The sequence below is a fragment of the Haliotis cracherodii genome, unplaced genomic scaffold (genome assembly GCF_022045235.1).
Source record: "Haliotis cracherodii isolate W230 unplaced genomic scaffold, xgHalCrac1.p SCAF_1, whole genome shotgun sequence".
NCBI classification, from domain to species: domain Eukaryota; kingdom Metazoa; phylum Mollusca; class Gastropoda; order Lepetellida; family Haliotidae; genus Haliotis; species Haliotis cracherodii.
This window is the reverse complement of record NW_027266264.1, coordinates 16,509,724-16,537,396: the sequence shown is the minus strand read 5'-3', so window position 1 is coordinate 16,537,396 and position 27,673 is coordinate 16,509,724. Positions and strand designations below refer to the sequence as shown.

Genomic DNA, 27,673 nt, shown 5'->3' with positions numbered 1-27,673 from the left:
TTTCTGTATAATGAGGGCAAACCAGAAGAAAACTGTATTCTCTTTGATAACCATATAATCACCGTTTTCACATTTTAATATATTTTGGTCTTCATCAACTTCGCTATAACGCATTTTGTGTGCCTTATATGCGTCTATACACTATTGAAAGGAACATTCTTCGTACACGAGTAGAAAATCTAGATTTGTTATTCATTACTGTTAAATCCAGATAATTTCACTGAGAAAGGTATCGTCCGGATTACGACGATTATCACCGTACGAATACAATTATATATATCAGCAAACGCCTAACCGTTATCATATAAGGTAATAGCAGCTATCGTGATTTTGGTTAAAAGTATTATATTGCTATCAAGACTGATCAGTGTACAAAACAAACTAGCGTCAGTTGAAGTCGTCGTCTTTGGTTTTTGTCGCTTCACGTCAATGTTTAGGAACACAAGTGAATTGAAATAACATAAATGTAACCATGAAATGTGCATGAAACACCAAAACTGTGAGGCATCACGTGAAATTGAAAACTAAACATCCTTAACTAAGCTTCTAAACAAAATTAGAACATGATTCTTTGAAACAATGAAGTTTCGATAATGCACTGGGGATAAGACACATGCACACTTTCTTTTTTCCGCGAGTATGTACACGAGAACAAAATACAGCCGTATTGTTTTCTCCTAATCTGTGTTGAATTGTCCACCTAACACTATCCAACACTGCTCAACACTATCCAACACTGCACAACACTGATCAACACTAACTACAATGCAACACTGTCAAGTTGTTTCCTATCATGAAAATGTACAGAAAATGTCTTGTGAGATCAGCTATAACCCGATCGTTACTTTGTATTGACTGACTGAAGATAATCATCTTTAATGCGGGTAGAAACGTTAAAAACAAGATGTGAAGATGTACGCCGGATTCACACCCAGTGTTTTCAAGGATCATATCCTGATTCAGTTCGTAGAAATTCTACCTTTTTTACAGTTTCTCATCCTCCTCACTCTGTCACTTTTACCTAACGCAGACCACTTCCGCTTCCTGTAGTTCTGCAGTGAATACGTTTTGGAAAACTGGGTTTGTGTCTAGTATTTTCGTGATAACACCTTTTTGTCCGCCTGTGAAAAGAAGAAAAAAACCGAAATGAATTTATTTAGAGATCATTGGTCAATTCGCTGATATACAATAAACTACGGTTATAACGAACACGCTTATAACGAACTGACGCATATAACGAACTACTCTTTTGGTCCCGACTATTTGCTGTAGTTATGCTGTATATATGCTTATAGCGAACTACGGTTAAAACGAACTAAAATTAGTAGTCCCTTTGAGTTCGTTATAACCGTACTTTACTGTATGTGCCTTAACTATATTTCTGCATGCACGAGTAAACGTCTGAGACCTGTATACCTTTCCTAGCATCAAGCCGACACGCCGTGATAAAACTGAAAATATGTTAATAGCGGCGTTAACCACCCAGCTCAAGCAGCAATACAACCTGCCTCAGTGTCCTTATAAAGGCTGAGCAGCTTATATTCACCTCGCCAGAAGCACTTGAGAGCCTTAGCCAGGGGGATGTGAATCTCCTCCTTCCCGCCGTGTCTCCTCATCGTGTATTTGAGAGCCTCCAGGAACTCAGACGATTTGTTGCCCGCTGAAATATAGCACACACCATATAAAGGTACAGTACATGTCAATGGCGCGCCCCGTGGCGTTCTGTGGCGTACTGGCTAGATAGGTAAAGTAGGATCTTTCTTTATAAGAGGTTACGAAGAACATTTCAACGGGATCAGAGTTCTTCATTTGCTCAAGAACAAGCTTTTTTCTTATTTCACCACTGGACTTAATACTCAACCATAAGGAGAGTGAAAATATTTGAATTAACTATATTGAACACGAGCAAGTCTTTGTTGCAATACCAAGTTCCAAATGAATAACAAACCTGACGGTTTAATAACTTTAAGTGGCATTTTTGAAGCCCTAATATCCAGATAATGTCTTTGGGGTTTTTTTCAAAGGGATATTTCCGTACAGGTTCTAGTACTTTTATCAATCACCTGTCGTATGACGGCTTAATAACGGTATTGGCACCTGCATCGAAACGTCCCATGACGGCTTCATAACGGCATTTGCACTTGTACCGAAACGTCGCATGAGGGTCTAATAATAATATAAGCCCCTGTACCTAACAGTCGCATGAAGGCTTAATAACGATATTAGCACCTGCACCGAGGTGGAGAAATGGAGTTTTGCGTCTCATCCAAAGATTATTGCACTTATATAGCGACATGCATGCATGTGTGTATGTGTCTGTGTGTGGCTGATGGTACTCGTCCGGACTGATGCCGATTTATAGTGCTAGCTCACTGAGATACCATGCCGCAGTTTAACATGAATATCCCACTCAGACACAGTACACTGACTGCGAGCCGACCACTCCTTGTTTTAGCCCATTAATGCCGAGCGCTCCAGACAGGGTAACAACAAGAACCATCTTTTAACGTCTTTTGGTATGAAGAGGCCGGGGATCGAACCCCGGACCTTCCGCTTTCCGGGCGGACGCTCTACCATTAGACGGTCCAGCGCCGTTACGTCGCAGAGCAGTATATAGAAATAGAAATAAATATGTCAACTCTGCCTTCAGTTTTCCGATTAAACGAAAATCGTAACCAACCTGTGGGGTTACACTGAGCGATGGCGCTGCAGGCACAGATTTGAATCTCTAAATTCTCGGGAAATCTCGCCATCGCGCCGTAGACGAGATCTTGGATTGTATGAAACAAAGCTGGGTTTCGAGATGAATCTGCAACAACATAACAGTACTTAAAAGAAACAGAATACAAATCTTAAAAATACAAAGTCATGTTATAAGTATGACCAATACAACGTCACGAGGCTGTTTCCAAGATGGCGTCCCTGCAACACGTGGTTAATGATACAAACTTCAACTTACTAACTCACGTGACAGGCATAGAGAAGTTCAATGCTACATGGTTTGTTTATTTGTTTGTTGTTTAAGGCCGCACTCAGCAATATTACAGCAATATGACAGCGGTTTGTAAATAATCGAGTCTGGACCAGACAGTCCAGTGATTGACATCATGAGCATCGATCCACGTAATTTGGATACGGTGACAAGCATCAAGCAAGTAACTTACAAAGTAATGCCGCCATTCATATTTGGAATGTTTAAAGATCCCTTTGTTGTTTTAAGCCACAGTCAACAATATAGTCCAGCCATATCATGGCGGCCTGAAAATATATAATCGAGTCTGGGCCAGAAAAAAAACCCATAGGTTCATATGTATGAGCTGTGTCTCGTGCCTATGGTTACTGTGACATGGACCCAACTAAGTCATCGAGCATGACCACTCGATCTAAATTATTCTTACATAATATAAAAGCAATAGTCAGTGAGTGAACATGGTTTTACGTCGCTTCTAGCAATACAACGCGGGAGGAAACAAGAAATGGGGTTCACACATCGTGCTCATGTGGGGTATCGAGCCCGGCCGTCGAGGCGACTAGCGAACACTTTAACCACTAGGCTAGCCCACTGCTGGAGGCTCAGCCTCGGCACACAAGGGGAGTTATTAATAATACAGACATGAACGAATACAGTATCGGAAGTAAATAACATATATCGATTATGGTTCGATAGAGACAGGAGAGTGAAACACTTGACCTACCGACGGGCGAGAGGTTAGCGAGAGCCATGAGTGCAACAGCGTGGAGTCGATCTTCCCCTGGGTGCAGATCTAAAGCGTCTGAGATGCGCAGCACTCCATCGTTTTCTAGCACGAACGCCGCCAGTGATCCTATAGATAACAGTGGTCAATAATTCATATTGAAAACATGTGAGTGAATGCTGCTTAATGCCGCAGTCAGCAATATTCCAGTCATATCACGTGGCCTCTCCAGTCTGGGAGGAAAGACTGGTGACTGAGAGCAGGAACAACGACCCGCGTTATCTGGTACGATGACGTGCAGTGACAGCGTCTGGGCAACTGGTCCAGTATCTAAGTTGTCTCAACAAAAGCGAGAATCTAAGATTCTTTAATGCACACCCTTAATCATGACTCCTAATTGGTAACCTTCAAACAACACCATAATATATAGCCTACACCAAGCGGGGATACAGCTTTGTGAATGCCAATAATTAATGCGGGAAACAGTTTGCTTTTGCATATGCCAACATTGGTCAGTTATACGCTTTTTTATACATTAACAGGACTAGAATGCTTCAAAAAGGGTGATGAAGGGGGAGCCGGGGAGTGGGAGGGGTGCGGTCCCCCCCCCCCCCCCCCCCCCCCCCTTTTCCAATGTTTCATCTGAAGCCAATTTCCACATACCATTGTTTTCACTGATGCATGACAGAGCTCCACATCCTACAATCTGCAAATCCTTGGAGTCGCTGTAAGTTTTCATTGCGTGAAGAACACTCCTTACAGCGTCTGTTGTCATTTCATGACGGACATCTGCAAATGGACATAAGATTTTAAGTCGCACACTTAGGCAGTAAACAATATATACACGGTGTATTTTAGTTATAGAACCCAAAAAGGAAATAAATCTCTCCTTAAGAACATGTCGCCTGGCTATTGAGCACGGCGCTGGCCTAGGGGAGGTATTGCGATCGCCCATTGTGTGTATCAGTAATGTCGCGCACTTACCCAGTGCTACAACAGCGATGATTTTACAGCCGCACTGAAGGATCTCAGGGTGGGCACTGAATGTCTGCATCGTGGTCAGTATCACATCGAGTCTCTTCCCGGACATAAACACGTGCATACCGCGCTCTGGAACGGATAAAAAAAATATGATTAGCAATACAAAGAATCTAATCTATAGATAAAGAATGTTTTACGTCATCGTTAGCACCATTTCAGCTTTATCGTGTCAGATAGTATTACATTGACAATCAATTTGCAAGGTGTAACACTGTATCCACATAATCATCATTCAAACGCTCTTATTAAGCATGGTGTACTGAGAAAAATATAAATTCCCCAGCCGTTGCGCATGGCTACTTTTCGTAAAGTTTCGCTCTCTCAATGTACCTGTATTCAGAAGGTTCTCGAACGTCTGACAAACGAACAACGTGATGTCAGCGTCCAGCGACGGCAGTGACAACATCCTCGTCATCGTCCTGTCAATCATCTCAACCTCCTCTGTGCTCAGATCTACAATACAACCGTTAAAGATATACATACACGATTAATAGTCCACAAGAAACATAAGGGCCGCTGAAAATGTGTTTCCTGGCATCCCTCAAAGACCTGCATTACTCGAAGTTGTCGTCACACATCAAACTGACACGCTGTGGAATTTATGAAATACCGTTCAAAGCAGCGATAAACCAAACCATTCACACACTTATTTTAAAATAAGGTTGCTTACATCCTGAAATAATATCTTGAATAGAACCTCCCTACAAAGGTAAAAGAAACAGGCGAAATTAAAAACTCCTAATGTTCATTTTCACAAATGAGGAGGATTTACCGTTTTCGCCCGGAAAATGATACAAAATGAACCAAAAGCCGTAAAAAGCTGAACCATTATTAACATTCCTTAGTAAAGGAAAGTAAAACGCCTTTAGTACGGAGTATTTTTGTAAGCCCTTGACACATACATATACAGTCCACTGTTGTGTAACAATGTACCGTCTGTATTAACGGGGTTTCACTGTTTAGAGGGTCTGCTTACTTTTCAGTCGCGAGAGCCCACAGAGCACCATGGCGGCAAACACCTGAATGTCATGACTGACGCTGTGACCACGTGCTATGTCCACCACTGTCCGCAGTCCACGTTCGTCCATCACAAGCCGGCATACCTCGTCTGTAACAGAGAGGTCAGATACATAACGATAAAATCATAGTGAGGTAGCACAACGGCTTGTGTGTTCGCACATCGCGCTGAAAGCGTGGGTTTCTGTCCCCATATCTACACTGTAACTTGAAAAGAACTTTCTTGGTTAGTCTGTCATACAGATCCTGAAACAAATATATCAAAAACAGCCCATGCAAGTCTATAAAGTTTGGCAAGTCTAGATTACTGCAGTATGAAAATGAAGAAAGTCTCTTGGCTCTTTTGTATTATATTTTATAACTATAATTTAACATCTGTTTTTTCTGTAAAATATGTTCATTTCAGACACTAGATTTTAGAATAATTCTTGGTGTCCATCCCGTTATCTGGCTGCCAACTTGCTGGATCATTTAATCGCCTACGTCAAGTCAATGAGCGAGTGCAACTGGGGAGATTATTATTGTTCAATATCTTTACAATGCTATGCAGTTTTGATATGAAAACCACAACATAATATGTTGAACTCACCAAGTTCGACGATGTTGCCCAGTGTCTTAAGTGACGACAAGATGATGTTTGGACGACTGTCAAAATTTTTGAGAGAACTCAGAAGCGCAAGGACACCGCCATTATTCTTAACACGGATTTTGTTGACTTTAACTGCAATGAAATTGTACAACATTAATGTCGACAATATTAATTATAAATGTTATCACAAATACCAATGCAAGTATTTATATTAAAAAACAATGCTGGTAATATCAATTCACATACAGTAAAGTACGTTTATAACGAACACGCTTATGACGAACTGACGGATATAACAAACTGATTTTTTTGTCCCGACTATTTGCTATAGATATGCTGTATATATGCTGATTACGAACTACGGTTATAACAAACTAAAGTTAGTGGTCCCTTCGAGTTAACCGTAGTTTACTGTACATGATTTGAAGTTACAATTAACTGACCATGACACTGATAAAGAGATGCCCATCAATCTGACGTCACATTCCCGTGAAAATGACGAATAACACATTACTATCGAAATATATGTTCGAAATGCTCTTTTAATTATAATAATTACTCTACCCCTATCACCGGAAAACGGAACTCCCCACTACGGTGTCCGTATTAACGGGGTTCCTCTGCGCATGATATACTCACTGTCAGCAGTAAGGTTCATCAGCGCCATGCAGCCATATTCCTGTATATCCTCGCACGTGTCAAGAGCCAACATGGCGGCGATCACCACGCGAGAGGCGCCCTCTTCTTCCGTTTGACGTCTGATGGTTTCTGTTAATCAACAGTAGAGATGTTGAGTGAGTGAAGCTAAAGACACTTTTGGAAAAAGATAGTGGAGCTTGATTCTACCGTGAGGATTTATACTACTGTATGGTTAGAACGACTAGTACAACCTATTTGCAGCAACACTTACCATTGACAGCCAAATTCCCCAGGATTCTACAACCATGCTCTTGAATGGCAATGTCCTCTGGGTGTACGTCCATGATGGTCACGACTGACCGCACACCTCCCTTCCTCAGGATACAATGCTGCATTTCATCTGTAAAACAGAAGATGCGGATACAGATCAAGTGAACAAGATTAAGATCAAGTGAACAAGATTAAGATCAAGTGAACAAGAATCCAACACAGTTAATGTGACTTTCAAACTCACAGGCATGTTTCTGTTCTGTTTTGTTTTGTATTTAATGCCGCACACAGATATATTCAAGCTTCATGACGGCAGTCTGCCAATAATCGAGTATCGACCAGACAATCAAGTGATTGATATCATGAGCACTCATCCACGCATTGGGATACGATGACATGCATCAAGTCAGCGAGTCTGATCGCCCGATCCCGTGAGTCCTCTTACGACAAGCATAGTCGCCTTTTACGGCAAGCATCGGTTGCTGAAGACCTATTCTACCCCGGATCTTCTGTAGTATAATAGCGAGTGAGGGATTTTACCCATATGTATAATTTAATTTGGGAATTCGGAGCTACTACCTAACGTCTTTCAGCGGCAGCCTACCGTCCAACCTTCAATAATCCCCCAGTGGATTACTACAAGAAAGGATTCCATGTAAAACTCAACGATAAGCAACCTGTAAGTGTCAGATCATTTTAGGGAGATATGAGTCCTTCATATTTCTTTAAATCATGACGAATATTTACCTCCACACATCGCAATCTGGCTGAGGGCGAACATGACTTGACCTTGAAGCTCCACGTTGTCCGAGAACTGTGACATGAGCCGCTGTAAGATCGACAACACCCTCTCAGTCGACACCGACTGTATCGTCGTCTCTGTAATGGCGGAGGTTTGTGTAAGCTGTATTCACGTCATGAAAATAGTTTGACATACAACCAAACGACCACCGGCCGTGTCATACCAAAAGACATTAAAAGATGTTACTTGTTGTTACCCAGTCTGGCGCTCGGCATTGATGGGCTAAAACAAGGACTGGTCAGCTCGGAGTCAATAAACTGTGTATGAGTGAGGTATTAATGTTAAACTGCGGCATGGTATCTCAGAGGGCTAGCATTATAAAATCGGCATCAGTCCGGACTAGTACAAGCAGCCACTCACACACGTGCAAGTACGTCGCTATGTGAGTGCTATAATCTTGGACACGACGTTAAACCCCATTTCACCTCACCAGACGAAGGTAACTTCGGGAATACACAAAATGTCAAAACATACTTTAATTTATAATGCACGAGAGTTCTCTGGTGGTGATGGAAACACCAATCACGAAAGGTACTTCTCCACAACCTGGTGCTAATTTCTAATGTAGGTCTAGATATTGCACGTTATGCAAACTATGAAACTGTTTCTGTGTATTCGGTTAGGATGATAACATGTCAATGAGCAAACAAGCAAAGTGTATGTAACATGACTTTCAATCTTCCCCCAGCTTTGTCTCCTATACAGAACGATAGGATCATATTGTAAAATTCAAACCTCCGAAACATCTCCTCCGGGTAACCTTTGCAAATTTCTCTTTAAAGCACATAAAGATAAGAATTCACAGCGAAGCGACTGGATTAGATCTACATTTTCAGTAGATTGGGGCACCTTCTATAGATTGTAAAACAGTTTTCGGGGTATGTCAGATATGAACCAGTCCTAGTTAACTGGATCACAGAAACTTGCACTATTTGTTTTGACCTACGTGTACTGCTTAAACATGAACACCCATGTCCTACGTACCGAGCGCCGCCAGGTTACAGATGGTTCTGACCCCATATTCCTGCAGGCTCTCCTCCTCCGGGTGTTCCTCCAGGGTGGCCAGTAGGGCGTACACCCCGTCCAGCTGATGCATCTCCTCACAGGAGTCGGCTGGGGACAGAGATACACACTATGACAATAACATGATGACAGACTCACAGGAGCAATGGTTGTTATGTGTTTGTTGCGTTGGAACCATGCTCATGATATTAATCACTGGATTGTCTGGTCCAGACTCGATTATTTACAGACCGCCGTCATATAGCTGGAATATTGCTGAGTGCGGCGTTAAACAAAAAACAAACAAAACAAAACGAATCTTAACCTGACACATTGTGAAATACTGACAAGTGTTCCGAGCGGCGTTCAACTCACTCAAACATAAACGACACATGTGTAAATTAGGAACGATTTTACCGTCACAAATGGAACAGAGCGCCTAAACACAATGCCACTGCATAATGTAGGTTAATGCCCGCAACTTAACCAGTTACATTTCGATATCTAACTAATTTCATGGACTATTTCTGTATCAAATCCTTACCCATGGTAGAAAGACAAGCAAGTGCCCAGCAGCCACACTCGAGGACACAAACATTGTCCGGTGATGACGTCATAGCGTCCAAGACAGATCTGGTGCCTCCGGCCTGACCAACGTCCAGACACGTATCATCTAGAAAACACGCACAATGTTCATATCATCATCAACTTCATGTGCCATCTTAATGCTTTGCTTAAACTACCCTTGTTGAGACAGAATCGATTATTGAGACTTTGTATGCGTACCTTCAGACAAGATAATGACATAACTTTCATGGACATGATTTTTTAAGATCTTCATAATTATCGCTGCAATTATTAGTTTGGTCTCTCAGCACAATGATGCGCTTGTGCAGGGCGCCGTTGTACAAAACAACTTTAGCCCTACGACTGTCGTCATTCTATGTTAAGGTATGACAGAGACAACCACATCAGCGCTAAGATCGCTTCGTAAAACGGCACCAAGATCCCTTATTAGCTGCCCAATTTTGCTGTTCAAAATGCCCCTTTTTTCGATCCTTGGGTCAGTGATTTCAACAACACTACCGCTCTTCGAGATAAGCTGTTGGTCGGCGTTAAATCCCGCATAACAAATAAATTCGGTTTGTAAATGTTTGTAATTACCATAAGCCGCAAAGCTCCCCAAGGCACGACAGCCATTTTCCAAGATGTCGACATCATCCGGGAACGTTTCCATCATGTCAATGACGGTGTGAACCCCGCCCACAAGCATGATCTGTTTGGCGGTTTCAACTGTAACATACAAGAACTATAGGCATTAAGTACAATGGCTACAATCAGACCAGTTCACTGTTTTCGCTCAGAAGAATAAAAACAGGAAATTATGTATATCCCGAGGTTATGAATATATAGGAGACGTTTTCAGATCACGGGCAGATGTGATGCTATTCACGATATCATTGGGGTTCACACTGACCTAAGGTCACCATGTTACAAATAGCCGTGTCACAGCAGTATGCGTCCTGATATGATAAAATCAGTTGGTTGGCAAGATGATATGAAGTTGTTCGTCGATATCTTGGGCATCATCGTTTACCCACACTTAGTCATGATGTATGTTTTATTTGTTTGTTTGTTTGTTTGTTGTTTAACGCCGCATTCAGCAATATTCAAGCTACATGACAGCGGTCTGTAAATAATCGAGTCTGGACGAGACAATCCAGTGATTCACATTATCAGAATCAATCTACGCAATTGGGATACGATAACATGCATCAACCAAGTCAGAGAGCCTGACCACCCGATCCCGTTAGTCGACTCTTACGACCAGCATGGGTTGCTGAAGACTTATTCGAACCCGGATCTTCACATCTCGTTATAGGCTCCCGTGAGCAATGCAACAATATCACGCCATTGGGGCGATAGAGGACATCACCACATTTTACCCTTGTAGGAACAGAAGCCCGGGTTTTCGGCGTACTGAGGCGACTCTCTAAACACTGGGTTACCCTCCCGCCCATTGCTGGGAAGAACGTATGGAGAAGTAACTCAACATGATTAAAAAAGAGATGTTAAAATTAATGTATTTAGCAATAATTTAGATTAACAAATTATATTGTGGGAGTTTTTTTTGTAAATGTTTCAGAATCTTTTTTTAAATTTTAAACATTATCTTAATTCTCAGATTTCAAGAGAGCCACCATAGTGGTGGTTAAATCATATTCACGCCGAAAACACGGATTTTCGATTCCTCCCATGGGTACGTACAGTGTATGAAGCCCTTTTCTGGATTCCCACGTGATTTTGTAGGAATATTACTAAAAGTTAACATTCCAGCGCCGCATATGTAGCTTCGGGTGTATGCTCCTAATGGAGCTGAGACATTCTAGTGCACACTTATGCATTGACTGGGGATATCATAATACACACAAGGACGGGTATTATGCTGACAAACCTAGAAACATAATCGGGGCGAACCGGGATACCAATAATTTGGTTTCTGGCGTGCAAAGTGGACGCAAATATGCACAGCATATTACGGCGCCTTACACGACTCGGCGACCCTTTCCCCCCACATAATTAATAACGAAGGTTAACAACAAAAGTAGTCGTTATGTCAGTCAAATAGTACAAATCAAACGCTGTTCCAAATTGTCTTGGGAAATGGTTTGGCAACGAAGGCGATTAGTTTGTGACCCACTTCATTTAAGTAACCTGAGTCATGAGAGAAAGTTTATAATTTCCAAAGCGGATGTCCCGAGCTGGTACTATGTTACACCTACACTGGGGCCGGGAAGTATACGTATTTATGATAACGCCCGTATGTAACGAGTGTTAGCAACCAGCCAGGCAGAAATAACACGATCCAGGTGAGACTGACGTCAATACAGGTTTCGTGACTTCCATCTTTAACCACATTTTCTTAGAATTGCAACCTTGCCCAATTTATGGAAGGAGAATATCCATATATGTTGCTGATGAATACTAGTGACAGAGATAGGAAGGATGGAAGGGGATTACATCACTGCATGACACAGAGAGAGAGAGGAGAGATGAATACCACTTTTTGATCCAACAACAAGCAACGACAAGGATCACATGTCTACGGAAGCCTTTTTGGGATGTTTGTTTTAGGGTTTTTTCTTGAAATTTTAAGATACATAAGTTGAAATTTCAAGATACTAACTTGAAATTTGAAGATGTTATGTTCAACTGATACATCTTTAAATTTCAATAAGCATTTTGAAATTTCAACTAAGCATTTGAAAATGTCCAGATAATAAATTGAAATCTCCAGATAATAAGTTGAAATTTCAAGTTATTATCTTATAATTTCTGGTAATTTCAACTTAGTATTTATACTGAAAATTCAGCTTAGTATCTTGAAATTTCAAGACAAAAATCAAAAAAAAAAAATGGCTTCCGTACATATAGGATATTTGCCAACTACGCCTTTAACCAATAATAAATGGTGAAGCTCACCTGTTGTCACAAGGTTGCCAAGAATAAAGAGGCATTGTTTTATAATAGAGTTGTCATCAGCATGTTGCGACATGGCCCCCAGGACTTGCGAGTGACAGCCGTATTGCAGCAGCTGGACGGACAATTCATCTGCAGACAGAATAACGCACAATTGTTACAAAGAGGAATCAAATACAGTACAAATCCCGTTAATACATAAACCACCCTGTTTAAAAAATGTCCGGATTAACATTTTATTGGCATGAAGTGATGTCCCTTTGTGTATATAGAGACGTTAAAATATTCATCCAGGGGTTTTCGACTAACTGGGTTTCGTGTATGTCCATTTCGATCTTTGACGTAATCTGACTTGACGTTATCTAACATCTTGCAGATGCATGTCATTTATGCGTACAGATCAAGCGTAGTGTGTCTGCAAGTAGCAGGTTATACCTTCGAATGGGAAGTTGATGTAAAATTGATATTGCTGCAGAAAATACGGCGTATTATCATCATTACCACTTGAGGAGATATAGCCGATGATGTTGAGCAGGATCCGGATGAGGCGGACATTCTCCGAGTAGCTCTTCATTACCGTCAGCAGCACAGGGATGCCTTGATTCTGCTGGATGATGTAACAATTGGCCACTGAAAATATAAAAAACCAGCACGGTTATGCAACCACACGATGAACTTTGTTAGGGTAATGACCAAACGCAATAATCAGATCCTCAGATCACCGCATTAATATAACTCATTTTGGAAATTCATTTGCCACAACAAGATTTTTTTTATGTTTTCAAAGTAGTCGACCCTGACTAAACTGTCCTCATACCTGACGCCGATGCCATTTGTAGGAGTGATGCGCATGCGCTGAACTGCAGTTCCGCCTTGTCAGGAAACGTGTTCATCGCCTCCAGCACACAGCGGATGGCGTCCTGTTTGGATAACAGCACGTGCAGCGTCTCTGAAACATCATTAGCACTGAGTGAGTGAGTATTATTTTACGCTGCTTTTAGCAATATTCCAGCAATATCACGGCGGGGGACACCAGAAATGGGCCTCACACATTGTACCCATGTGGGGAATCGAACCCGGGTCTTCGGCGTGACGAGCGAACGCTTTAACCACTAGGCTACCCGACCGACCCTATTAGCACTGAAGGTATGGGATGCAACAATATTTGAACTGTTCTCTGATGTCACCACGGGCCATCTTTGATAATGACGCAGATTGCAGACGATTACCACACTGGTCAAACCCCCAAGCAAGTATGGTGCTACCAAAGGAACATACATTTTGTAAGGCCGTATCGTGGATTCGAACACAATCAGAGTATCCTTGCAAAGGTTTGACACGCAACTCTGTACAGCGTGATGTTCCTTCATCATTAAATGGTAAACTTTGCAAAACAGTCAGAGTTATCAAATAATAAATATTATGGTATTATGATCCTGAACAGCAATAAAGTTGGCAATGTTTTGGATATATCAACATGTCTGAAATACGTCCGATACGGGGTTGAAGTTTAACTCACAGCCAAGTGGCGTATTGTCAACGGAGACAGCGCCTGTTATAACAGACTGATAGCTATTGTGGCGCACACTGTATACATACCCATACTGGCATATGTCCCAACACTTTTACATCCCAGCAACTGCCGCTCGTAGTCCTCCGTATCCTCACGCATGCGCTTCACACATGTCCGGATTGAAAACTTGCGCTCATTTGTATTAAGTTCTGAAAGATTAGTTGCAAACAAAGATGAATTTGCATTTCATTCGCCATGCAAACCACATGAACGGAATAAAACATGAACGGAATAAAACATGAACGGAATAAAACATGAACCTATCTGTAGCATCATCATATCATTTCCTCTTATGGATAGTACTGAGTGACACTGATTCCCGACAATTTGACACTAATCAAATGGATTCTTTGAAAATGCAATAAATAAAAAAATCATAAACCAATCATATATATGAAAGAATCACGAACAATTATTTATACGCTATCTCTGAACTGAGAGGATCGATATTTCTCCAATGAAATTACATCACAAACAAAAAAACTGACATTTCCCAATGAATACATACCGTCATTTGTTGAATCTTTTCTCGACCGTTTTGGCTGGTCCTCCGTAATAACCGCCAAGCCTTGTCCCGGGATCTTGTCGAGCATGTTGTCGGGACTGTCTGAAATATACAAGTGACACAAAACTGTACATGTAAGCTTGACATTGACCGATGTGGGATCATGCATTGCTTATCAACTACCATTGTGATCAACCTGACCTTGGGGTCATTTTAAAGGTCAAAATCAACGTTGGAATAAGATAAACGTACAGTGAGATCTATTATACATTAGATAATTGACTGTTTGATGTGAAGTGGTCGTCATGAGATAAGTATATAAGCCAAGATACGATAAACGTATCAGCACGTATGTTCTACTGCCCTTAATGTGCCAGTTCCTTTGATCAGTTGTGATGATTTGACAAAATGTGCAGAGTTATTCTTTTATTACACAAGTGGTGCAGTGAAGCGGCCCATCGTTATTACGCGAGAAATGACGCGCTAAACTGCTATGTGACAACATGTGCTGAGTTAAACTGCTATTTGACAAGTTATGTCCGGGGTAGAATAGGTCTTCAGCAATCCATGCTTGACGTAAAAGGCGACTATCGGGTGGTCAGACGCGCTGACTTGGTTGATGCATGTCATCGATCCCAATGGCGTGGATCGATGCTCATAATATCAATTACTGGATTGTCTGGTCCAGACTCGATTATTTACTCTTTCGACCCGTGAAGACCCGTGTTCAGCAACCAATGCTTGTCGTAAAAGACGACTTGCGGGATCGGTTGGTCAGGCTCGCTGACTTGGTTGATGCATGTCATCGTATCCCAATTGCGTGGATCGATGCTCATGATGTCAATCACTGGATTGCCTGGCCCAGATTCGATTATTGACAGACCGCCGTCATAAAGCTTGAGTATTGCTGAGTGCGGCGTTAAACAACAAACAAACACATGAACTATTTCAACTACTGTGTGTTGATACAGACAAGGTTATACGAGGTAGACGGATAACTTACTACTGTCGGTAGCCTCATCTCTGGTTGTAGATGGTTCTGCCTCCGTGATGGCGGCCAGGCCCATCCCTGGCATCTTTTCGTGCATTTTGTCTGGTTTGTCTGAAACATTGGTCAGTATCTGATGAAGGAATGTCGATGATTGTTATATCAATATTGTTCTCGATCAGGTGCAAAATGTTTTGAATATTGATGAAAGTAGTTTAACTCCGTGTATTTATTTATTTATTTATTTATTTATTTATTTATTTATTACTTTAAAAAATATTTTTTATATATTTATTTTATCTTATCTTATCTTATCTTATCTTATCTTATCTTATCTTATCTTATCTTATCTTATCTTATCTTATCTTATCTTATCTTATCTTATCTTATCTTATCTTATCTTATCTTATCTTATTTGTGGTGTAGAAGGTAAAACCTCGTGTCCATGACCAACAGGCCAGGTAAAAACACCGAGCCAGCCACATGAGATGGCGGGGGTCAATATGAATGGGACCGACATTAGATCGTTGTTTCAGTATATCAACGATACGTCGAGTTCAATGAGTTTGAGTCAACGAGATTTCACTGTTTGCGAAAAAGTGAGCGTATCGGGCCCAACCAATACCGATGAGCACATATTACGTCCAGTACGTTTAAATAGTCTGCACATCGTAACACATAGATTCCTTACTTTTGTTGGGGCACATGACTGTGTAGTGATCTCGACCTTTACTCACCACAGGCGTTACCGGTAGAGCAGGCTAGGCTTGCCGTTTCCGGGACACCTGATGTCATTGTCATAAGACAACGCTGAATCATGCATGGGTGTTGGTTTGAATGAAGTATCCATTTGACGTTTGATCACTTGAGGCTGTTTGACACGCTTACCATCACGATTTCTCATTAACCATGTATGCAAATATATGACGAAAAGAGGGCTCACAGCATGGGCACCATGTGTGAAGACCTTTCCTGAAGTCCCCTGTATGATATTACTTGAATATTGCTAAAAGCGGCGCCACACCTCACTTACTCTCAATAACCTTAATCATAATCATAACTTGTGTTTCCTTTTAAATTTAAGTTAGAGTAATGTGACTAGGCCAGGAGTGAAATTTTATAGAATATAGTACAGTGAAACTCAATACTTTGAACTCAATATTTTATGGTCCAAGGAGAATTCTTATTGCAATTTCAGCCTATTATAATATCGGCATGAGTCTCGAACTAAAGATAACTCGATCTATTATCTTTTTTTGAGAGCGGCGTTAAGCAACTAGCAAACAATTCGATACAGGACAAGGTTATACGAGGTAGAAGTGCAACATATCTTGAATAATGATGAAAGAAGTGTACCTCCATTGATTGTATTGTAGAATAAGAAACCTCGTGTCCATGACCACCAGACCTTAGATAAAAACACCGAGTCGTCCATATGCACAAGAACCGGTATTAGACTATGTGCCAATACACCAACAACATGAGGGGCGGTCGGGTAGCCTAGTGGTTAAAGCGTTCGCTCGTCACGCCGAAGACCCGGGTTCGATTCCCGGCATGTGTACAATGTGTGAAGCCCATTTCTGGTGTCCCCCGCCGTGATATTGCTGGAATATTGCTAAAAGCGGCGTAAAACAATACTCACTTACTCACTCACTCACTCACCAACATGTCGAGATAAATCAGCTGGAGTCAATGATGTTTGTGATATTAAATGCTACTCCCCGTGGACAAAACAGTACTTCATGGTTATCTCAAGTACCCCATGTTTGACGTAAGAAGTGCGCGTCATCGTAACTCGACGGTGTTAATTGTCATCATACTGTCATGAACTGGTTTGCCTCGCAGGGGCTGACGTATTTACAGCCCGCTGAATATTGCTGACTAAGGCTTTCTTCAATGACCTGCTGCTACTGGCAAAACAACACTCACTATGGTTTTGTGTTTGATCATGGAGTGTCTTGTTTCATGACATTTTTAGTGCCGTAGTATAACCTTTTCTTCACGGTGCTGACGAACTCTAGGCTTCCTTTCATTTTTACAAATATACACGCTTCAATTACATAGTCCAATTCTCATTATATCTAAGAAAATATATTGATATTAACCTAGTCTCTTCTACAGATCCTGAAGCACAATTTCCGAAATTCCAACCTTCAAAATTTAGGCCATAAAGAGATGAAGTGAGATGTTTCTGGGTCCTTTATATTATATATCAAAAGATTCTATAAATCAAAAGACAATTCAAAAAAATATATATCTTCATTTCAAAGACTAAATGCTAGTCCAGCATTAATCACCATCGGTGTATATATAGCATGGATGAAACTACAAGTTCGTATAGCCTAAAAAACCAAAAAACAGAGGTAACACTGTGAAAAATCAATATTACAAAACACCACAAAGGTAAACTGCCATATATGCATATATTATTAAAGGACACAGAAAGACTCACTCTGGAAGTAGTTTCAAACAAGTCCAAATCCTTACAGCTCGTCAGTGTTTACTACAGGCCTAGCTAAACACACTTCTTTTACTTGACCGAAGTGGCTGTTACAAGAGTCTGTTCATTAATGAATGGGGAGGCTATTAATACGACTACAAATATATTGCCGAGGTCATATGCTAATAGCCCATGTCACCTCCTTTAAACCAACGGGCGTAGGGTGCAGCATCCTCGCGTGAGTGAGCGGTAGCTCGTAAGAGCTTGCACGGATATTTTCTGCTCCCCACACGGAAGTAAGCATTTGTTACTGTATGGAATTCCAGCATACCTGTCAGGGTTGTACAGTTACACTGTTGGGGGTGAGGCAATGTATTCTTTGTACATTAACACTGACTAATAGCGGTAATGTGTTCATGCGACTACCAAATATGGATTACAGGTGAAAGAGTGAGTGAGTGAGTTGTGTTTAACGCCGACTTTAACAGTATTCCAGTTATATCGCGGCGTGTCAGCTTAATGTGGGAGGAAAGCCCGAAGTGATACAGGTCTCAGACGTTTACCACTTCGGTGAAACCCAAGAGCACGGGTATGGTGCTGGCAAATCTAGAAGCATAATCGGGGCGAACCGGGATTCGAACCCACAATCATAGGTTCCTGGCGTACCCAAGGGACGCAACTCTGCACAGCGAATCGCGTCGCCTTAGACGACTTGGCCACCCGTGCCCCCTACAGGTGAAATACAAATATACATCTCGAAATCACGCATAGATCAACCATATACTCAGCAAAGTTATTGTGACACACACGTACATCATTACATAACACAAACTACATGAGCTATAAAAAAAACACATTAACAAACTTAGACATAAAAAGCAGTGCCACCAGAATGTTTACGCTGAATGCCACCTGCAATGCCTCCCAGGGCATGATCGGACTAACTATGTTTTCAACCATACATGTCTTGTCAAAAGTCAGTATCGTGTATATTCCTGGACAGTATTCATGAGCATCATGTGTATGACGTATGTTGGTTTGTTGTTTAACGCCGCACACAGCAATATTCCAACTATACGACTGCGGCTTGTAAATAGTTGAGTCTAAACTATCAATGCAGTGTTGCTACGCCGTCGGGGTACAATACCATATTATTCTGACCCATACTCCCGAAAGAGTATTTATACAGGAGTAAGATTATGTCAAGCGTTGTCCGTTGGGATATCACATTGTAGAATGTGGAAATCATATCTGCACATCACGCTGATCATGTCATTGTGTTTATGTCGGATGGCTGCCAGCTTATGGCGTCTACATTTCTCAATTCCAAATAGGTCTTCAGATCTTCACATTCTATTAATATTTCACGTAAAGACACATTTCGCTACGCTTTTCAGTTATGGCTTTACAGTCAAAGGTCTGGTCAAGTCATTCCTGAAATCCTACGGATGACATTCCGAGAAATTTGCAGAATATGACACGGACCTTCTCAATATGAGGTGAGGAGAAATGGGGTTTAACGTCGCGTCCAAGATTATTGCACTTATATAGCGACGTGCATGTACGTGTGTGTGTGTCTGCTTGTACTAGTCCGGACTGATGCCGATTTATAGTGCTAGCTCACTGAGAAACCATGCCGCAGTTTAACATGAATACCCCACTCAGACACAGTATACTGACTCCGAGCCGACCAGTCCTTGTTTTAATGCAGAGCGCCAGACAGGGTAACAACAAGTACAATCTTTTAACGTCTTTTGGTATGACGCGGCCGGGGATCTAACCCCGGACCTTCCGCTCTCCGGGCGGACGCTCTACCACTAGACCACGGAGGCGGTCCCTTCTCAATATGAACCTCGATGGTAACCCATACTATGCCATTTATACTTAAACATCTCCTTACTCACCAGCACTTACACTTGTTTTAAATAAAGCGACAAAACCCTTTCCATATCCAATAGAAATCGCTGCACAGATTCCGACTATATCATGAGCATGTGTTTATGAATCGCTATCAAATAGTAATGATACCAGGTGTTCGCCAAAAGGTGACCGTATCCTATCCCATCGGTGGCACCTATCACAAACACATGCAAAGGCAAGTCAATTGTTCACCTAAAAACACGGGACAAATGGAACAAGTCCAAATAGGGATTACAGAAATGTTTGTGGGTGGCAGGTGCTTCATCACTGCCTTTCAGTGACTCATTCATATTTTCATCAATAGTTTGCCTCTTACACCCTGTTGGGGCCAGTTTCGATACTAAGTACTCCCTGGCTTTGACATTTGAATGTATGGAATGTTATGTAAACATGCATCTTGATCTTATTGTAACTGAAATGAGAAACCTGAGGAATGACTGCACAACAATACCCCGTGCCGAAGTATCATCATGAGATTTTATCACAAGTAATGAGTGAGTGAGCTAGGTCACGGCGTATCAGCTTAATGTGGGAGGAAAGCCCAAAGTGATGCAGGTCTAAGACGTTTACCACTTCGGTGAAACCCACGAGCACGGTTATGGTGCCAACAAACCTAGAAACATAATTGGGGCGAACCGGGATTTGAACATACAATCATAGGTTTCTGGCGTGTCCAAGGGACGCAACTCTGCACAGCGAATCGCGTCGCCTTAGACGACTGGGTCACCCGTGCCCCCTTATCACAAGTAAACAACCAACCTAGATCATTCAAGATTGTAAAACAAAGACAATTCGACTTTAAACATCAAATCACACACAAATAATTCGATTAGAAATTATAGCATGGTGGTTATTGTTGTACAAGCACCTACATAAAGTACTTTCAATGCTACTATAAATACCACATGTAATATAGAATGAGGTTTAGAGTTAAAGCTTATAACCTTTGTTTACCCAGCATGATAATTGTCCAGCACATATACCCACTCCTCCACTAGATTCCGCGACTCGTGAAGATTCGGGGTAGAATAGGTCTTCAGCAACCCATGCTTGCCGTAAAAGGCGACTATGCTTGTCGTAAAAGGCGACTAGCGGGATCGGGTGGTCAGGCTCGCTGACTTGGTTGATGCATGTCATCGATCCCAATTGCGTGGATCGATGCTCATGATGTCAATCACTGGATTGTCTGGTCCATACTCGATTATGTTACAGACCGCCGTCATATAGCTGGAACATTGCTGAATGCGGCGTTAAACAACAAACAAACTAGATTCCGCAAATAACAATGTACTGAATGATGACAAATTGAAGAACCTAGTGGTAATGGAGTAGACTTGACCGTACCTTCATACCGAGAACTCCTGGCACACAGAGAGAATACATCCCCAAGTCGCAAACAGAGCAGTCTCAGTGCCATTATCATTGCCAACATGCCTCTCTCTCTCATTCAGACTTCAAGGCTGTTAGTTTTGAATTCTTTGAATATCAGCGCCATGCAGTCGGTGCTAAATTTATTTGATGTTATGAAATAAAGTATTTAACCAGCAAAATTATATAGGCCTTATGTACCACGCACTGTTGCTGTGAGAGAGGCACCGTCAATGATGCAATATGCATGTTTACTAAAATAATGCATTTATGGTTCTCGTGCTTGTTTGTAAGTCACTCGTATCATTCCAGATACACTTTGTATCGTTATTTCACTTGAAGGGACAATGGCCTCCATTTTCCATGAGAAAAAATATATCCAGATGTAATGAATTCCCCCTTGACTGTTAACACCTGATGTTCTGCACTTCAATGACGCTGTCTAAATGGATATGTACATCCGTCTGTCAGTAATCCCACTCTGCAGATGATATGTTGCTCGTGATTTGTGCAGGAAGACACGTTTTGAGAATGACGTCATGTTAACGCCCATGGACTGATGCGGAGGCAGTGAGAGAAGCTGGGTTTGCACGGCTTTGATCTGTTCAGCGTTTAAGTGGGGGGGAAGCCTACACTGATGCAGGACGTTGAAATGTACCACGTTGTATGACACCAAGGGTCACAATCAGGGTGAAACCACAATTACAGGATCCTGGCACTCCAGTGTGAACCCACGACGATAGGAATGTGGCACTCCATTGGTCGTCATGAGCGTGATCCACGACGATAGGAATCTAGCACTCAAGGGATGGTCATCACTGCTAACCCACGACCATAGGAATCTAGCACTCCAGGGGTCGTCATCAATGCTAACCACCGACCATAGGAATCTGGCACCCAAGGGGATCGTCATCAGTGCGAACCCACGACCATTTGAATCTAGCACTCGAGGGATCGTTGTCAATGCGAAACCACGACAATAGGAATCTAGCACTCAAGTATCGTCATCAGTGCGAATCCACGACCGTAGGAATCTTGCACTCAAGGGGTCGCCATCAATGCGAACTCATGGTCATAGGAATCTAGCACTCAAGTATCGTCATCAGTGCGAACCCACGACCATAGGAATCTGGCACTCAAGGGGTCGTCATCAATGTGAACCCACGGCTATAGGAATCTAGCACTCAAGGGATGGTCATCAGTGCTAACCCACGACCATTTGAATCTAGCGCTCAAGGGATGGTCATTAGTGCTAACCCACGACCATAGGAATCTAGCGCTCAAGTATCGTCATCAATGCCAACCCACGACCATAGGAATCTAGCACTCAAGGGATGGTCATTAGTGCTAACCCACGACCATTTGAAGCTAGCACTCAAGGGATGGTCATTAGTGCTAACCCTCGACCATAGGAATCTAGCACTCAAGGGGTCGTCATCAGTGCAAACCTACGACCATTTGAATCTAGTACTCAAGGGGTCGTCATCAATGCGAACCCACGACCATAGAAATCTAGGATTCAAGGGATCGTTAATGAAATTGCGTTCATAATTTGATTCCAATTACCAACATCACATTCCACAAAATCCTATATATATGGTCTTGAACATCCCACACAGTGATGATGAGATATAAATCAAGGATGTTCATGCTATCAACGATGACACATGTTTCCGAAATGGGATAGGTGAGTGGTTCGTGAGTGGTTCTAGTCAGTGAAATGAGTAATTTGCTCGGAACTTGACGGTCGCGCTGCTTTTCAGTTGCTTTATGTCAAACATGTTTTGCTCTGACGTAAGCCGATTGTAGAAATATTGAAATAGTCAGACCTATCTCTTACAGATCAAATTAACCATCTTCTACTGGAAGTACAAACAACAACAAAACTCTTCTTCATGAACGTATGTTTGTGTTTACATTTGTTAATGATCAGTGCCAATTCAAACCAAAGACATTTCTTTTACTATTACACACACACACGAGACGATTGAAAGTTATACACTGTAAACATGTCTTTAGATCCCTAACACAAGCTTAATCACGTTCGTTATCACGTAATTTTGACATGTTTAGGTCTAAACATGTTTAGGATTGCGTTTAACAGCAAAACGTGTTTAGGTTCTAGATGTATATTCCCCCTTGAAATTCATCGTAGGTAAATTATAAAAGGGATGCTTTCTAAATTTTGCGGGATACAGACGTGAGTATTTTTTAAATTTATTTACATTATTTTATTTTAATTTTATTTTAAGTTCAATTCTCTGAACATGTTTATTCAAACTTTAAACATGTTTAAAATATAAACGTGTTTAAATTCGGAACATGTTTAGATTAGGGGCGGGTGTTGTGTTTAGGTGGTGTTTAGGCTGTGAGACGATAGCTCATGCGTTTAGATAGAACACACCAAATGTGTTTCGTTTAGAATTTATACACATTTCTTATCATTTTGCTTGAGGTTGTGTTCTATTTGAGATTATGATATAATGTGTAAGAAACTCAGTTATCTTGTAATAGACCAATGCTATTTTACCGTCTTCGTTAAAGGCAAAACGATCGATACATATTCCTACATATGCATATATAACATGTACGTATCAAATGAATGTCATCATACAAGTATAAATATCTACATACGATTGAAATGACCTCACTAAGGGCTCAGTCACACATTCTGGATTGTTACTGTCGTCCTTGATATGACCGTTCCCGATTAAAATTTGTCAAACGTCTGATCAAGGTCCTGTAATTCGTGGCGGGAAATTCACAAACAATCAGATAATCGATTCTACCGTTCTCAATCCGAATCTGATCCGATTTATTCCTTCCGCATGGTAAAAAACGACCGAATATGTCCCGACAGCGTCCCGATGCGATCCGACAGAGATCAGACAGTGACCGGACAGTGACTGGACAGTGAACCGAAAAAGATGGTTCGCATTCGGCAAGATCTGGACGCAATCTGGACTCAATCGACAAGAAACGGCAATGAACAATTCATGCCTGTTCATCATGACAGTATCCTGATCCGCAGGACACCGTCAAGGCAACACGGGACATTGTTACGATTTAGATCCGATACAGCAGAATCTGACTCGACAAAATCGGCTGAGTTTCCCGAATGTTACGGGACGCACCATACTGTCGGAAGTGCTTGAGCGACCTCTCTGGACCTTTCCGTAGGACTCTGTTACGAACGTAAATGACTGCGTTCAGACAATGATAGGACATTCCAGATCATTGAGGATAGTAATTCGTGTCGTAGCGCTGTCTGATCTCAAACGGGAGCCATAATCGGCACTGTGTGAACTTGGCCTAATGAGACCTACTAGTTGTCACTTATTTCATAATTTATATGTTTTGATAATATATTATTAAGAATACATTAATAGAGCTGCACTGTTCCAGACCCCACCACCCAGTGATTGATGTTATGAGCACTGTCGATTTACGTTGACATGATATCAATCAAGTCACCTACTCAGACTACAGGATCCATAAAGTCGACCTATAGACAAGGGTTGGATACTGAGGCCCTACTTTTGATAACGATACAGTAGCAGCACATTATGGAATATTGCAATTATAAAAGTAATCAATAAAGATAGTTCCTTTTTTATGACCCAACATGTCGGTATTTAATTATAATTAAATGTCGGTATTATAATTTAATATTTTTAAAAATTATTTTTACATGCATTCCTTATATCTCTCCAGAATGCCTTCTAATCTAAAGTCTAAAAGGATAGTTCCCACGTTCATAATAATTGTGCTAATGACGCTACTGATATCATCAGTGATGTAGCGGTGGTAAACAACCTACTGCCTCCAGTCATGATCACGTGATACATAACGGCGTCCAGCGTGTTTTTACAATTTAATATTTCCGCTGTTCATAAGTTCTGATTTCAGAGAATCTGATAGCGTTGTATGTACTCTCCATATTTAGCATTCCGTAATGACCGTTCCCTTGGACAACAATATCCTCTGTACACTAACGCTTAGGCCGTACCATAACCTAGAACACCTAGGAAGTGAGATTAGTGTAGATATAAATAGTAAAACGAAAGGAAGGAACCGTTATTTACAGATATCTACGTGACTTGTAAACAAGGATATCAGGGCCCCGAGCAGGATATGTCTACTTCCTTTGTTGTAAAGGGTAGAGTGAGTGAGTGAGTGAGTGAGATGGGCTTAACTCAACACTGAACAACTTTATTATATCATGGTGTGTAATGTGGGAGGAAAGACCGAAGTAATGAAATTTATCACACAGACGAAACCCACGAGCGCGGGTATTGGGTACTAGAACGTTGATCCTAGATTTATGGCACGCCTAATGGAAGCAACTATGTGTTTATAAATGAAAGGGTGCATGAGTGAGTTTGTAACGGCGTGGGTGGTGTGGTGTGGTGTAGGTTGAAGGTGGGGTTGGGTGGGGTGGGGTAGGTTGAAGGTGGGGTGGGGTTGGGTGGGATGGGATGGGGTGTGGTGGTACAAACCAGGCTAACAAACGTCACCTGGGAATCCGAATCCATCTGTATTTCAATAATACAAGACTTAGTGTATTTTCTTTTCAAAAAGCGGTATCCTCCCCCCTTCTGTCACATTATGTAATCTGATATTCTTTCTAATGATCCCAAACACACAGTCGACATATATAGAATGCGGAATTTAAACTTCGGTTAAAAAGAAGAAACAACTTTAACCCTGCGAAATATCTAAAATACACGATTGTTCCTTAACTTGTCAAATGGTATGTTTTACAATGAAGTGGTTCTCTCAACGTAATTTTATCAGACATGGAGTAAGGGCGCATAACCATTTACACCTAAACCGTGCAATAAATCGGATACGTTGATATCTGTTTTATACCGTTGGATCATCTCATAATTACGTTATTTCGAGATCATAATTCATCCGCACAAATAACTATTATAAGTCTTATAATTTTATCCTAAATTACTCTTAAACAGGTATGGGATTAATCATAAATATGCTTATGTGTTTAATTAAAACATAAATTCACTGAAGCAAGCTTGGGCGATGAGAGTTAATTATTCTACAGACGGAAACCAGAAATAGGAGAAGAACCGCCTGGGCAATTCTAATTTTGGGCACACGTACTTAGCAAATAGAGGTTAATTATTCATTTATATTTATTGGATGTAAACCAAAATTACTCGCGTGTTACAAAATGTGAGTACATCGTTTCCAACATTCACAAACTTGTCATGAGTCATGGTCTGTTTAAATTAAACAGAGTTTACTAATCGTCGCGTTCAACTACTGCTCACTCTGATGAGATTGTCGGGGGATGTTGGTTGGTTGGTTTGTTGTTTAACGCCGCACTCAGCAATATTCCAGCTATATGACGACGGTCTGTAAATAATCGAGTCTGGACCAGACAATCCAGCGATTAATATCATGAGCATCGATCCACGCAATTGGGATCGATGACATGCATCAACCAAGTCAGCGAGCCTGACCACCCGATCCCGTTAGTCGCCTTTTACGACAAGCATAGTCGCCTTTTACGGCAAGCATGGGTTGCTGAAGACCTGTTCTACCCCGGATCTTCACGGGTCTCGGGGGATGTACGGACAAACATGCAATATGGTTTTCAACATAGACAAACCTTTAGACAAGGTATGATACTCCTAGTACGACTGTTTGTACATATCGGTATGTTCACACTGTGTCTTTGATAGGAAACCAACACAACAGGATGCCACATGGATCAGTGTTTAGGGTTGAGGCCACTTTGCATGGTATTGCAGTTATATCACGGCATGTCAGTCAATAGTTAGGGCAAACCTAGTATTCGAACCCACGACCAGCTGATCATCGTACTGCTAGGCGGAGAAACGCTACACAAATATATGCCGTGCCTTCAGTAGGCAACTTGCAACCCGCTGCGATATCATCTTCCCGAGGCAAGGACTTTAACTGACTACAAAAGTCCAGTTTCCACCCTTGCCGAACTAGTCTTGAATTTCGTGGCTCGACAGTAGCGCCACCAGTGGCTATTACTTCTACTTCCCCCGGATTGACCAATCAGATTCAATCTCTCATATCACTTGCATTTGCTTCAAACAAACTAGAGGCGCTCGGACAAGACGATATGATCGATGATCAAGATATATATTATGATATAACGGTTCTTACCGCGCATCAAATCATTTGCGCCGCTTGATCAAAAACATTAAAATATTTGGAAAAACATCAGTCCACGCCAAGTTGACGGTACACATGCTTTGCAATTCGTGCAGTCGACCATCTTCCCGAGGCAAGAGAGTAAACTGACTTTAAAAGTCCAGTTTCCACCCTTGCCGAACTAGGCTGGA

At 41.5% G+C, this 27,673-nt stretch overlaps 1 protein-coding gene across 1 annotated transcript in view; it reads right to left on the bottom strand.

The window, feature by feature from the left end:
- Nucleotides 1-737: 737 nt before the first annotated feature.
- LOC139473614 (uncharacterized) overlaps nucleotides 738-27,673 on the bottom strand; it is a 38,113-nt gene continuing 11,177 nt past the window's right edge. The window contains exons 2-22 of the mRNA XM_071256288.1: nucleotides 15,617-15,715; nucleotides 14,617-14,715; nucleotides 14,135-14,257; nucleotides 13,353-13,484; nucleotides 13,037-13,165; nucleotides 12,539-12,667; nucleotides 10,220-10,348; nucleotides 9,600-9,728; nucleotides 9,038-9,166; nucleotides 7,999-8,130; nucleotides 7,253-7,381; nucleotides 6,982-7,110; nucleotides 6,343-6,474; nucleotides 5,713-5,844; nucleotides 5,067-5,189; nucleotides 4,680-4,805; nucleotides 4,359-4,484; nucleotides 3,696-3,824; nucleotides 2,681-2,809; nucleotides 1,547-1,660; nucleotides 738-1,121 (exon numbers count right to left, since the gene is read on the bottom strand). Coding sequence (XP_071112389.1) covers nucleotides 1,018-1,121; nucleotides 1,547-1,660; nucleotides 2,681-2,809; nucleotides 3,696-3,824; nucleotides 4,359-4,484; nucleotides 4,680-4,805; nucleotides 5,067-5,189; nucleotides 5,713-5,844; nucleotides 6,343-6,474; nucleotides 6,982-7,110; nucleotides 7,253-7,381; nucleotides 7,999-8,130; nucleotides 9,038-9,166; nucleotides 9,600-9,728; nucleotides 10,220-10,348; nucleotides 12,539-12,667; nucleotides 13,037-13,165; nucleotides 13,353-13,484; nucleotides 14,135-14,257; nucleotides 14,617-14,715; nucleotides 15,617-15,715 — 2,603 coding nt within the window. The 3' untranslated portion in view covers nucleotides 738-1,017. The remainder of the gene's footprint in view (nucleotides 1,122-1,546; nucleotides 1,661-2,680; nucleotides 2,810-3,695; nucleotides 3,825-4,358; nucleotides 4,485-4,679; nucleotides 4,806-5,066; nucleotides 5,190-5,712; nucleotides 5,845-6,342; nucleotides 6,475-6,981; nucleotides 7,111-7,252; nucleotides 7,382-7,998; nucleotides 8,131-9,037; nucleotides 9,167-9,599; nucleotides 9,729-10,219; nucleotides 10,349-12,538; nucleotides 12,668-13,036; nucleotides 13,166-13,352; nucleotides 13,485-14,134; nucleotides 14,258-14,616; nucleotides 14,716-15,616; nucleotides 15,716-27,673) is intronic.